General features: G+C 44.6%; 1 protein-coding gene across 2 annotated transcripts; it reads left to right on the top strand.

Moving 5' to 3' along the window:
- The first annotated feature begins 6523 nt into the window (after positions 1–6523).
- Positions 6524–14295, top strand: batf2 (basic leucine zipper ATF-like transcription factor 2). 2 transcript variants are annotated; one of them, XM_084003729.1, is made up of 3 exons: positions 6528–6975; positions 8536–8655; positions 11813–14295. In XM_084003729.1, exons 1-3 carry the CDS (start codon positions 6892–6894, stop codon positions 12857–12859), a joined length of 1251 nt encoding a protein of 416 aa, XP_083859855.1. In that variant the 5' UTR covers positions 6528–6891; the 3' UTR covers positions 12860–14295. The 2 variants fall into 2 exon arrangements, with proteins under 2 accessions (XP_083859856.1, XP_083859855.1); XM_084003730.1 differs by lacking the exon at positions 8536–8655 and having other exon boundaries at positions 6524–6975.
- Positions 14296–14602: the final 307 nt, after the last annotated feature.

Raw genomic sequence — 14602 nt, forward strand, 5'->3', positions numbered from 1 at the left:
TTGTTCTGACCCTTTTTCGTACCGCGATTTTATCACGCGAGATTACGCGCGAGGTTTTGACTGGTCCGGATGTGCATTGTATAATATGTAATGAGGCGCGCGTTGATTCGCCGCAGGAAGGACAGAGCCGGGGGGGCTTGCCTGCATGCAGACTCCAAAACATAATGGCGGCGCTTCGGCGATTTCAGGTAGCGGACGGGGCGGGGTTGGGTGGTGAAAGAGGGGTGGGCTTATGCAAGTAGCCGCCACGGTGACGTCACCGAAGGCGCAGAATCAAAATCTCGTGCTTTAGGAATGCACACCCTTGTGTGCTATTCCTGTTCGGAAAAAGAGCAGAAGCGAAAAAACGGCGCCACTTTCAAACTCCAGCCTCTCAGGCAAGTTTCAACTGAGGTCAAACACAGATATGCATGTTTTAAGAAGAGAAATTGCGATTTCCGGGTGATGACTCCTTTAACTGCTCCGCTGCCTCCTAACCCTCATCCTCACCCGCCTCCTCCTGTCGCTCCTCCTGTCGCTCCTCCCCAGCTCCTCCCCCAGCACCTCCTCACTTTCTTCCTCGATCTCCCCCCTCAGGCTCTTCATCAAACGATTAATCGGGTGATTATTTTACCGAAGTGTAAGCTGCACAACACACAAGGAAAACGTGAAATTAATTTAGCCAAAGTTAGTACTCGACAAGACACAAGGCGGTGCCTCCGCTTTAGATGCCCCAACATCGCTGTTGTGCTGGTGTGGTATGCCAACTCCATTTGGCGAAGACTGCAAATAATGACGCCTTTGCGTTTGTGATTAATTTAAAGTTTTCCCATACTTTTGATGACCTAGGGCCAGCTGTTTGTTTTGGGGCTTTTTGCAGGGCTTTGTTGGCAATCCTGTGAGGAGGTCGCAGTTTCAGTCTCCATTCTGTGAAGTGCGATTGCAAACTGTTTGTTTTAGGTGACCCGCGTGTGCGTGGTGATGCGTCGACGACAAAATATTTATATTTATATTTAAAGTTAAGGGAGCACTTCAGATTTATTGTAAATCAGCATGTCTACATGTATGGAAAAAAGTTTAAAAATCACTGTGAAAATATAAATATAATATAATACAAAATATAATGATATAATATAAATAAACCAGCTCTATTCTTTTTCTTCCAGAGCTACTTTTGTTAAGAGTGAAGGGGGGTGGCGCTGGCTTTTAGCACTGAAAGTGGCTTTTTTTCATGAGTAAATTACCTGTAACTAATGTATTGTTGTATGTTTTTTATGCATTGTTTTCTTTTTTAATGCATTTTTGTACGTAATTCTAAGTGTATGTTTTTATGCATCTTTTTTCAGCAGAGAAGCAGAGCGCAGGAGCAGCAGCAGAGGAACAGAGGAGCAGAGGAGCAGCAGTAGAGGAGCAGCAGCAGCAGAGGAATAGAGGAGCAGAGCAGAGGAGCAGTAGCAGCAGAGCAGGAGCAGAGAAGCAGAGGAGCCATTTTTTTAATGCAGGTTTTTTTTAACTAATGTTTTGTCGTATGTTTTTTATGCATTGTTTTCTTTTTTAATGCATTTTTGTACGTAATACTAAGTGGGTTTTTTATGTATTGCATTATGTATGTTTTTATGCATCTTTTTTCAGCAGAGAAGCAGAGGAGGAGCAAAGGAGCAGAGCAGAGCGCAGGAGCAGCAGCAGAGGAACAGAGGAGCAGAGCAGAGGAGCAGCAGTAGAGGAGCAGCATAGGAATAGAGGAGCAGAGCAGGAGCAGAGAAGCAGAGCAGAAGCATTTTTAATGTAGGTTATGTTTTTTTTAACCAATGTATTGTATTATGTTTTTTTATTATTATTTTTTTTTTAACATGTATTGTTAGTATAATATATGTTTTATGCATCTTTTTTCAGCAGAGAAGCAGAGGAGGAGCAGAGGTGAAGCGTAGAGGAACAGAGGAGAAGCAGCAGAGGAACCGAGGAGCAGAGCAGAGCAGAGGAGCAGAGCAGGGCGCAGGAGCAGAGGAGAAGAGAAGCATTTTTTAACGTAGGTTTTTTTAACCAATGTATTGTGTTATGTTTTTTATGCATTGTTTTCTGTTTTAATGCATTTTTGTAGGTATTTTTAAGTAGTTTTTTTTAACATATATTGTATTATGTATGTTTTATGCATCTTCTTTCGGAGAGAAGCAGTGCAAAGGACCAGAGCAGAGGAGCATAGCAGAGGAGCTGAAGCAGACGAACAGAGGAGCAGAGCACAGGAGCAGCAGCAGAGGAATAGAGGAGCAGAGCACAGGAGCAGCAGCAGAGGAGCAGCAGAGCAGGAGCAGAGTAGCAGATGAGAAGCATTTTTTAATGTAGGTTTATTTTAACCAATGTATTGTATTATGTTTTTTGATGCATTTTTCTTTTTTTCCACTGATTTTTGTAGTTATTTATTTTTTTCATGCGTTTTTGTAGTTTTTATGCATAGGTTATTTAACCTATGTATTATATTGTTTTTTATGCATTGTTTTTTTTTTTAATGCATTTTTGTATGTATTTTTATGTAGGTTTTTTTGTATTGTATTATGTATGTTTTATGCATCTTTTTTTCAGCAGAGAAGCAGAGCAGAGGAGCTGAGCAGTCACAGGAGCAGGAGAAGAGGAGAAGCATTTTTTAATGTAGTGTTTTTTAACCAAAGTATTGTATTATGTTTTTTATGCATTGTTTTTGTTTTTAATGCATTTTTGTAGGTATTTTTAAGTAGGTTTTTTTTTTTTAACATATATATTGTATTATGTATGTGTTATGCATCCTTGCAGCAGAGAAGCAGAGCAGAGGAGCAGCAGCAGAGGAATAGAGGAGCAGAGCAGAGGAGCAGCAGAGCAGGAGTAGAGAAGCAGAGGGGAAGCATTTTTTAACCAATGTATTGTATTTTTTAATGCATTTTTTCTTTTTTTTCATGCATTTTTGTAATAATGTTTCCAGCTTTTTTCATTTTGCGTTTTCTTTTCTTTTTTTTTCATGCATTTTTGTAGTTTATATACGTAGGGGTTTTAACCTATGTATTGTATTGTTTTTTATGCATTGTTTTCTAATTTTTTAATTCATTTGTGTATGTATTTTTATGTAGGTTTTTTAGCATGTATTGTATTATGTATGTTTTATGCATCTTTTTCCAGCAGAGAAGCAGAGGAGGAGCAGCAGCAGAGCAGGAGCAGAGAAGTAGAGGAGTATTATTTTATTTGTAGGTTTGTAGCAGAGCAGAGGAGGAGCAGAGCAGAGGAGCTGAGCAGAGGAGGAGCAGAGCACAGGAGCAGCAGCTGAGGAATAGAGGAGCAGAGCAAAGGAGCAGGAGCAGAGAAGCAGAGGAGTAGCATTTTTATGTAGTTTTTTTATTATTATTATTATTATGCTTGATCTAATACATTCACCTTTGTTTTCTTCATGAAGTCAATTTAATAAATCAATGAAATGTGTTTTTTTCATTCATAAAGAAGCCAAAGGATGAGAAAGATGAGCAAGTGCCCAGAGATGAAGATAAGGGAAGCGACGTGTTCACAGAGAACATGGACGAGCACAGCGAGGCATCAAAGTATGTGAACTTCATTATGTTGCAGTGACTTTATGTCGTCTTTAGAACGTCTTTAAAATGTCTCTCTAGATACTGTAAGTTTCCTCCAGAATATTCTAGCGTTGCTCCCCACTGCTGCTCTAAGTCTGGTGTTTTCTGTTCTTCTTGTCCTTTCTCTTCAGGTCCATCAGGTCCAGATCTATGAAGTCTGTCTGTCTCCTCACCAGCAGCAAAGCAGCAGAGCGTCCAGAGAAGATCCTCTCCTCCAGAGACGTGTCCAGACTTCTGCTTATGAGAGCTGCTGCCGTCTGCACCACGCTGGTAAACAGGTATGTGACAAACTGTCTGCTGGTCGTGTCTTAGTTCATGGAAACATTTCCTCTAACCAAACCTCTAAACAAACATGACAAAGGTGAACATGTGCTACAGCACATGTTCACCTTTGTCATGTTTGTTTCTTTGTTCCAGCTGAGAGCAAACAGCTGACCAGTTGGCAGAGAGCATTCTGGGAAGTGGCAGCTGAAAGACATCTCTAGCGTCTACAGTACATCATCAGACCACCAAAACAGTTCCTCCAATAAAAAGTCAAAAGTCTGTCTACGTTTACGATTGGTCTCTTTCTTTAATATTGGATGTTAAGAAATGAAAGCTGAAAACATTGAGTGGACTCAAACGTGTAAAATCATTGTTCTCAGTCACTTTGCTGCAGTTATCAAATTCAAATAGTTACACATCACATCATCATGGAATCAGTCTTGGACCACTTTGAGTAACTTCTATATATAAACAACCTTCGAATGTATTCTAAACATACATCCTACAGATATCATAAAGCCCTCAGATAAATTCAGATAGCAGTGAAACAGCACCACCTTGTGTTCGTCGTGTGTTGCTCTAAGTCCAACCAGAAGCCTCCGTAAACACTTGTTATGGTGTGTTATCTTTCCAGTTTATCAACCCTGAACTGTAGTTGGGAGCACACTGTGGATGCTAACGTGACCTTGGCTCGTTCAGCCGGTGACCCACACTTCTAGTGTCCGGGTGACATGACCAGAAGGATGACCGTCCGCAACCAGAGGCTTTTATTGAGTCGTCTACAAGAGGACAGGAACACTGCAGTCTTGTGAGGCTGTAATCTTGAGCTCATCTAATACACTTCTGCTGGCTAACAACACTAATTTGTGCAGTGAGGGAGCAGCGGCTTTTCACATCCACACACATACACGGGGACTACGCTTCCCATCACACCGGCAGGTTACCCATAAGGCCCGCGACACTACCCACTCTGGATGATAATTTAATCCCTAATATCACTCCAGCATGAATACACTACTGAAATATTCCCCATGAAACCCACATTTCCCACAGTCCATGAAGGGGTCCTCTCCCAGTGAGAGAACTTAAAGGCAGGATGGGTAAAGGAATATCCAGCCTCAGGTAAAGTGGCGGTCTCACAATGCTCAGTGACCGACACAGTCACCAAGCAGGTCTGGTGCTCTGCGGACCCTCCTCTGTCTCCGTTGAGCTCAACGGTGGGCCAACAGTCTGCTCCCCGACAGGATACTGGGTCCCAGCCTCATCCAGTTAAGGCTGAGGGGGGATGTCAGGAGGCCGGCGGCTGCTCGGTGAAGACGGTGGCGAAGAGAAGCAGGGACTCCACAGCAGGATCTTCTGAGTGGGATGCATCCCACAGGCTGAGGGGACCAATGTCTGCAATCCAGTAGCGAGGGTGCCACCTCCACTAGGGTCCAGGTATCAGCGTCTTGGAGAACCCAGCTGTTGTCTAGCGGGGTCCTGGAGCAGTCAGGTTGGAGGTCAATCCCCCAGTCGCTGCGTCAGTGTCGAGGAATAAATGTGTACAATGAATCATGCGTATTTCACTTTCCACAAATGTGTGTTCTTTAACTTGCAAATATGTATTACTTACTCCGAAAATATGTATTCATATTTACGGGTCCATTTCTACATGTGAAACTGGGTCTGCATGTTTGCAGGTCGCTCCTGTGAGTTTGTGAACCAAGTGTATTTGTGACATCATCTTGTCCAATCTGTACCGCAGGGATCTGTAGAATTCCATCCATCCATCCATTTTCTACCACTTATCCTGTATTCAAGGTGGGGGGGCTGGAGCCGAACCCAGCCATCATTGGGCGAAGCCAGGGTACGCCCTGGACAGGTCTCCAGTCTATCGCAGGGGTGACACATAGAGACAAACAACCATTCACACCTACGAAGTCATGGGACTTAGAGTCATGGGAGGAAGCCGGAGAACCTGGAGAGAACCCACACTTACACGGCAAACTCCACACAGAAGGGACTCAAACCCGACCCGGGCATCGAACCCAGGACCCTCTCGCTGTGAGGCGACAGTGCTACCCACTACACCACCGTACGCCAGGATCTGTAGAATTGAATTCTGTGAAGTTAATGCGCAGTTAGACAGGTGCACCAGCAGGTGGCGATCGTGTGGTGCTTGAGAGAAGTACAGGCACGCTGATGTCTGCTCAGAACATTCGACATACAAGAAGTGTCCGAACGTCTTCATTTTGCCGATGAGTGCACGATCTAGTGCTCTACATAGAACTCCCTATGTAGGGAGGAGGGAATGATTTCGGACACAGCCTCAGAAACTCTTGCCAATGCATCCGGGCATTTCTCACTTACACACATTCACGTACAACTATATGTAGACGCACTTCTCAAATGTACGTCATACGCTAGTATGAATATGACGTTCGTATGTCATTTAGAACGCAGCCTTGTCATCATTTCCTGGCAAAGGCGTTTAGAAAATCCTCTGTGAATGTGAAGGGGGCGCAACCTCATTCATAATCAAGTGTTTCAGCCCCGAGCTGTTCCTGTCCCCGCAAACATCGCATTCCAATTGATCATGGTGCGTACAAACGAACAATGTCCTTTGATGCTCACAGGAGAAAATAGCATACTTATATGGGGAGATTTGACACAGTATGCATACACGCGGGTCTATTAAAACAAGCGCCAGCGGATACATTTGTCATCTGTAACTGCATTATAGGGAAAATATCAGTAAGAAATGCTGTGCCTCCTTTTTATTCCCCGCTCATTAAAAATCTGCAGGCATTTGAAAAAGCGGTGTCACCGAATCGTCGTTTCCGCTGTTCGTACACACGTGGACGCTAAAACTAACACGAGACGCTCCTTTGGCTCGACGGGAACATTTAAAATAAAAAGAAAGTGAAAGCAGCGGCAGGATCATGTTGCATCATCTGCTGTGTGATGCCACAAGTTCATGCGCTGGAATAAAAGCCACCAGTGAACCGGACGGCTCAGCTCTCATGATCCGGGCTCGGTGAAAGCGGACCCGCGGACTCTGCCGGTCTGCTGCGGGTGAAGGATGTCCCCGTTGTTCATGGACGCTGGGTACGAGCTCACCAGCCCCGACTCGGTGTCTGCTGAGGAGAGCAACGCCGCTGGATCGGTGAGTTCAGCGTTCACTCTCGTCATCTCATCTCCAGGTGACTGCGCAGGGATACACTGTGCCCGCTGCAGGGACGTGGTTCGGCCGGGGTTAGGGGCTGGAGAGAGCCTGCATTGTTCCCAAGCCCCCCCCCCCCAAAATCATTTGGCTTTTTATTTATTTATTTTCAGAATAATCTCATACTGACATAGAGTTGTAGGATTATAGCACCATAGTCTGTAGAAAGAATATACTTAAGTATTTCTGTAGAGCCTATTTGTCTTTTTATTTATTTTATTTTTTTTACAGACACTGTATTCTCATTTTGCTGGAATTAATACAGAATACATACATACAACATACAGTTATTTGGGTAAAGTTCATATTTATGTTGTCAGATTTGACTGTGACCTTTAAAACCAGTCTTGGTTTATTCTACGGTATACTTTATGACAGAAACATTACAGAGCAGAATCCCACTTAGATATGGTCTGACTTTAAGAACCATTTACACAACCAGGGCCTATTCTAAGCATTTTAATGTGTCTAAAAGTTACCATGACAGTAACTCTTGTTCAACAGAAGAGAATGGAAGACAATGACTGTTGCTTTTAACTTGTTGCTGGACTTCTTCACTGGTTATTGTGTCATTGTACAGTTCTGGGGGCTAAGCCCCCCCTAGTGCAACTCTGATTTGTACTATAGGTATCACATGTCCCATGTAGATATTTACGAAACCAATCAAAACCCACCATTTGGGGCTGACACTACAACTAATATTACTGAGAGGATTTCCCATCAAGAATAACCCATGTGTTCTGTTGGGTTGTGGCTAGAGAGGAAAAGCATTATGCTGGGATTGCAAAGTCCCCGTTTCAATTTCAGCTTTGGACAAGATTCGCCTGTCTGTCACACCTTGTTTTCTGTCACCTGTCAACGGTTCACTGTCAAACAAAAGCAAAATCCAACAATACTTCAAATACCATCAGCCAGGCATGCAACAGTGGTCTGAAAAGCACATTTCCAACACAAGCTACTTTCTGCCTTTTGTGGTGCCGTTAGAATAATGAGCCAGTCACTCTGATAATGGTTTCTATTACTGCCATCAGCATGTGAAGGCCATCCTCGTATATGTGCACATGTGATTTCTTTAAAAACAAACAACATCTCTATGATCTTAAAAATGTCTCAATTAAAAGCTTAGCTTAGATGGAAACACTTTCAGTTTGACATCTAGCTGCTGTTGTGTTTGCCTGCACCTACTGATACATGAATGTCCATTTGGACTCAAGTGTCAAACACCAAATTAATGTTTCATATATATATGTTTGTATATATCTATCTATATATATATATATATATATGACTTTGTTAGAAGCTTCACAAGTTGAACTGCTCCTGGCTATAACATCACACGGTACAACACAACAACTTCCTGAGAGAGAGACCACATGTAACTTCATGTGATAGGTTTATTATTATGCAATATCCAAAAATTGTCTGTGAAGCCATAGGAGAATGAGTTTATACTGTAATGAATGGTAGGTGAGTGTGGTGAACCGTGTCCATTCATCTTCACAGGAGAGAGAAGGAGGGGGGAAACAGATGGGGAACAGAGGGAGGATAAGAAAAGAGAAGAACAGGGACTCTGCAAGGAAGAGCCGGAGAAAACAAATGGAGAGAGCAGACGAGCTTCATGAGGTTCGAAACAATGACTCCTTATGTTTGTTCTGCCCTTAAACTCTGTCCTCTCACCTGGGAACCTTGTCTGTCCCCTTCATCACACACACACACACACACACACACACACACACACACACACACACACACACACACACACACACACACACACACACACACACACACACACACACACGCACACACACATGCACACACGCACACACACTAGCTGTGAGACCAGTGGTGTGTGTGTCTTGTGTAATCTGACAACATGCTCACAGGAGCCGTTTCTTGTAAACACTCTGCTTTAGCAGAAGGGCTTCCACTCCCTCTCGTTTGCCCTCCCCATTAGCCCTCCCTTTCCTCTTTGCAACACACACACACACACACACACGCTCAGCCTCTTTTTTTCTTTCCGTGCCCCTTTTGTTTCCCAGGGACACATTCCACAGGTTGTGTGACACACATTATGGACTTTCTGAAGCACTGACTCAACTTCTGATAAAACCTTCATTAAAAACAATTTATGAAAAGACATAATTACATCTTACAAGAACAATATTATCCAGGGGTTTCCTTGATCAAAAATTCTTAATTGACCACCACTTGTTTAGTTTTATCTGTAAAACTGAGTTTCTCCACAAAATATGCAAAGGTGGTCCGCCTTTGCAACACACATACACACACACACACACACACACACACACACACATACACACATACACACACACACACACACACACACTCACATTCACACATACCCGGACCCCCCTTTATTTTATTTTAATTATTTTTTATTATACAAGACGGAGAACAGCACAGAGACCATGATGGCAACTTTACTGACAAGTCGATGGCGGGGCGTGAGTGGGCGGAGCGTGAGAGGGCATAGCATGAGTAGGCGTAGCATGAGTAGGCGGAGCGTGAGTGGGCGTAGCATAAGTAGGCGGAGCCTGATTGGGCGGAGCGTGAGAGGGCGGAGCATGAGTAGGCGGCGTTTGATTGGGCAGAGTGTGAGAGCGTGGAGCATGAGTAGGCGGAGTTTGATTGGGCAGAGTGTGAAGGTACGTGTCCACAGGGGGGGTTTTAAACGCGTGTGGACGCGCCGCTTCCCAGTATTGCACGCTTGGTGGGCTGCCAGTAGAGGATGATTGACAGGCGCTCTCCTTTAAACAACACATTTTTGCGAGCGTTCCCGAGGCGGCGAGTCGAGCCCGGCGCCTCTGATTAGCATAAAGTAGATTCGACTTCAACTTTAGGCAAATGAGGAGCGGCCAACTTGCGCGCCGTCTCTCGACATTCGCCGCGACGCTACCAGAATGCATTGCACGGCTTTTCACATAGACAATGAATGGGACGCGGGGAAACACCGCTGCCTGTGGACACGCACCTTGAGAGAGTGGAGCGTGAGAGGGCGGAGCGTGAGTGGGCGGAGCGTGAGAGGGCGTAGCATGAGTAGGTGGTGCATGATTGGGCGGAGGGTGAGTGGTGGGAGCGTGATTGGGCGGAGCGTGAGAGGGCGGAGCATGAGTAGGCGGAGTTTGATTGGGCAGAGTGTGAGAGGGCGGAGCATGAGTAGGCAGAGTTTGATTGGGCAGAGTGTGAGAGGGTGGAGCGTGACTGGGCGGAGCGTGAGTGGTCAGAGCGTGAGTAGGTGGAGCGTGAGTGGGAAGAGCGTGAGTGGTCGGAGCGTGAGTGGGCGGAGCGTGAGTGGGCGGAGTGTGAATGGTCGGAGCGTAAGTAGGCGGAGCGTGATTGGGCGGAGCGTGAGTGGGCGGAGTGTGAGTGGGCGGAGTGTGAGTAGGCGGAGCGTGATTGGGTGGAGTGTGAGTGGGCGGAGTGTGAGTTAATTAATGCCTGCGTCATGTCCATGTTGCGTACCCGTGCATGAACCGTACCAGACTCAAATCCACCTCTTCAAGCGTGCCGGGGCAGCGCACCGTCCTTAAGTACGGAACATAGCGCTGACACTAGTCAGACAATCCTGAATTTTCCACTTCTCATTATGATAGTGAGTTACACAGCTTTTTCAAGTTGCTCGTGACAACATTTAGGATTATGATGATGTAAATGGACCATGATTAACTTAATGTGTGTTAATGAGTGTTTTTACTCATGATCAAATCCAAAATTGCCCCATCCCTATTCACCAGTAGACACCACAAAACCCTGATCTGCAGGATCTGTTTCTCAATGAGTAGAACAACGTTTCAAATCTGTTCATTAATCTGTCACGTGTGTTTTATTACTCACAGGCAATGAACACGTCTCAGTACACACCCATCAAACTTTCAGTTTCTTTCTCTCTTCTCTTTTTCTGCTCCTTCAAGTTCGTTTTGAAGAAGCACTGGTGCCACAAACCAGTTTTTCTCAGAGAAAATACAGAGTTGGTGTCAGCAGTTCATAGTTTAAAGGGTCAGCGCATGTGACGCACAGCTACATAGCACTTCCTGTCTGACTGTCACTGGGACAATACAGGAGAATGTAACCTGACTGAAGGGAAACACTCTTCATCAGTGGAGATGAATACTGGCTCCTATGGAGGCCAAGTGTTCTCAGGCTGCACTGACACTCACTTAATGAAGGCCTTTGACTATATTTATATATATTTATATGTATATGTGTATAGATAGATAGATTCAAAATGTATTTAAAAAAAAACCAAAAAGATTTCACTCTTCCATCATAGTGAGCTACACAGCCTTTTCAATTCACTCATGACAACTTATTGTGAATGTTGTTTTTTTTTGTATCTTGATCCACCATAAATAGGATATCCCCATTTAGACTCTTTATGAACAGAAACGTCCTTCATCAGCAGGGATCACTAGTGAATCACCGTCCGGATCTCTCCACCTACTCTCTCCTTTCATGCTGAACTTGCACTTCAGTCACTTACCAGCAATATCTCAGTTCTCCTCCGAGGTTCAACGTTGGCTGCACATCAACCGCTCTGAGAAGGGTCATCACGAAGAGCGTTTGATTCCAGTCAGGCCGGGTGTGATATGATGTGTGGGTGGGATGTCTTGTGATGTATGTCTGTAATCAGGTTTTATGGCTGATGAGTGCCACCCTTAGGGATGAGTGAGATAAACCTGACTCAACTGACCTGAACTCTCTCTTCTTCTGCCTCCCTTATATTTCTCCCCCTCTATCCCCATCACCCTCTTCTCCATAGGAGCTCCAGGGTCTAGAGCGATCAAACTCAGCTCTTAATAAGGAGATCGCCGCCTTGAAGAAAGACCTCCACCTCTATACAACAGCTCTGGAGCGCCACAAGCCTGCATGCTGCCTCAAACAGTCCCTTGCATCAACATCCCCCTCAGCCGCCTGTCGGACCTCCTCCAGCCCCCCCGGACTCCCTCCCCAGGCCTCCAGCTCCTCTTCTGCTGCTGCCTCTTCACCCTCCACCTCCTTCATCTCCAGCCTGGGTCGTCTTCCAAGCCGTGACTGTGTTGAAAGCACACTTGTCTCCTCTTTAACTCCTCCGTCTCCAGCGTTGGCCTCTTCCAGTAGCTCGTCCACTGACCTCTTCACTTCCTCCAGATCTGCAGCTTCTGTCTCTTTCTCTTCTTCTAGCTTTAGTGAGGACCCTCCTTCTCTCATCACATCAAGGCCGACCAATGATCCGCCCCTTTGCACCAGCCTTCTTTCCCCCCATGGGGCCTCCAGCTCTCACCCCATAGCTGCTCAGTCCGGGCAACGCAGCATGCACGACTCTTCCTCAGTGTCACCCCCCGCTGGCTTCCCTCCGCTCCGTCCTCGTGCACTGGATGAGTTTCTAATGACACAAGCTTCTTTTCTTCCTGCTTCCTCTCCTGTAGTTCCCCCTCACGGCCATTTGGTGGCAGAAAAGGAGGGTCTGGTAGCACGAGGCTGTCCCATGAATGTGTCCCAGCCTTATTCTGGACAGTCCAGCAGAAAATCATGTCCTCCAGGTTCTCTTGTACCACCACCTCCTGCTCCACACGCCCTCGCAGCACCCTCTCCTGCTTTTGATTTGACCTTAAAGCCAAATTATAGTCCGCAAGTCACACACAATCATGTGCCCCTGCTGTCCCTGCTCACGGCCCCGAGTCCCCTTAATGTGTCTACCTCGAGCAGCTTTGATGGAGCTGAACCCCCCCCCTCGTTGCCACTGTTGGGGGACCCCTCCACAGACCTGTCCCTTTCTGAGTTCCTGGAGGTCAATGATTGGATAATAAGTGGGACGAGTCACCAGTAGCACTACATGCCATGTAGCATCGACTCGTTTACTTCATCCAAAATGGTTTCTTTAGTCAAAAGTCAAACTGTGCTGAGCGGCTCCAGCAACAACTTGAAAACCTGACATCAGGTCATAATCTTAAAGGGACTCTATGGGATTTAGTGTTGAGCTTCCATTAAGTTGACTCGCGAGACGAAATGGTCAAAGCCACCCAGGTGGAAAATAAATATACTTCAGTGTATTTCAATTATGCATTTGCATTTTCAATAGTATATTGCAAGTGTACTACTTTTTCATCTGGGCAATCCAGCAGAAGCAGAGATATCCCAGCAGCCAGTGTGGGTCTACACTTCCCATAATGCAACCAACATCATCTTCTGCTTCGATGCTGGTAAATGGTTTTGTCCTTGAAGCTACAGTTTGTAAGGCCGGCCCAGCTGAGGTTTGCTGCAGCTGAGAGCTCACGTCTCTGAACGTTTACTGGCTAGCAGGTCAAAACGCTCATGGAAGTCCAGTTTAATGTCCCTTCTTTCATCCAGAGACCAGATGCTGAAAAAACATTCAACATCAGACTTGTATTTTTAGATGCAGTGGAGAAATCACTTCCTTGCAACTTCTAGGAAATTGCAAGGAAGTGTAGAAATTTCCAGCCGCATGTGTGAACATACGATGTGCCAAACTTAACCACACAGCCATGACCTGCCGCCCATTGTACTTCAAAAAATTGACATCATTTATTTCTCTACATTTCAGATGAGAAGAAATCTATTTTCTTCTTCACTTAAAATCATAGAATATGAGTATTTCTACTTACTGTAATTATGCTCAGAGATGATTCATTCATTTAGGTATTTTTACCAGCTTTGCTTGCGAGGGTGTATCAGTGGGAAACTTCCCGGGGCCAAGAACCCTCAGGGGCCCCAGATTGAGTGGTCATTTACAGGTTGGTTATCTATATTACACATCTGTCTTTGCCATGCTTCCAAGGATCCCTAATGTGCTACTCAGGATCTAGTGGCACTAACACCTCTCACCCCGAAGGTCTAAGCCTGTGATCAAAATGGGTGTTATTAATAATGTGCTTATTATGTTCATTTCCAGTGAGCCAAGTGACTGAATGAACTTAATGTTACTGTCTAACGTCCCCTGGTGGCTGCTCACACTCCTCCCCCAACAGAATGGATTCTGTTTTTAAAATGAGGGAATATAGCTGCACCATGATTGTATCCAAATGACGATTTTGTTTTTTCAAAGGATGATTTATGTCTATGATTCTGCTTTATGTTCACTTGTATCTGTCAGTATAGGAGAACTCTACATAGAGGTTTGTGGATTTGTGTGAGGCTTTATTTGTGTGTGTGAATTATGTATTTATCATGCATTAGATTATTTTATTTATGCTGTAATAGTGATAAGCAATAGAAAAGTTAATTACAAATAAAAACATTTTATTTCACTATTATTAATTATTATTTCACTATTTCACATGATATGTCATACAATATTATAATGTGATATTGAGCTATTCATGTCAAACTCTTAGACTTTTGAAAGAACAAATGACAAAAAGATAATTTGTCTTACAAATGAAAAGTTAAATTAATGAGCAATACAACAGTAACCAGTGCTGCTCTTGCAGGACCCGTTGTTTAAGGCACACTTTAGATAAATCTTTTCAACTTACACAGCTGTTCCACCACAGTTTAGCATTTGACTATCGTGATGTAATTCTGTTGGTTACATTGCTTATAGAGACAGTTT

This window comes from Eutrigla gurnardus (assembly GCF_963514095.1).
Source record: "Eutrigla gurnardus genome assembly, chromosome: 23".
Lineage (NCBI taxonomy): Eukaryota > Metazoa > Chordata > Actinopteri > Perciformes > Triglidae > Eutrigla > Eutrigla gurnardus.

Coding starts and splice junctions, on each gene's coding strand:
- batf2 (XM_084003729.1), top strand. CDS start 6,892: ATGTCCCCGTTGTTCATGGACGCTGGGTACGAGCTCACCAGCCCCGAC. Junction 6,976..8,535: donor AGAGCAACGCCGCTGGATCG/GTGAGTTCAGCG, acceptor TCATCTTCACAG/GAGAGAGAAGGAGGGGGGAA. Junction 8,656..11,812: donor GAGCAGACGAGCTTCATGAG/GTTCGAAACAAT, acceptor TCTTCTCCATAG/GAGCTCCAGGGTCTAGAGCG.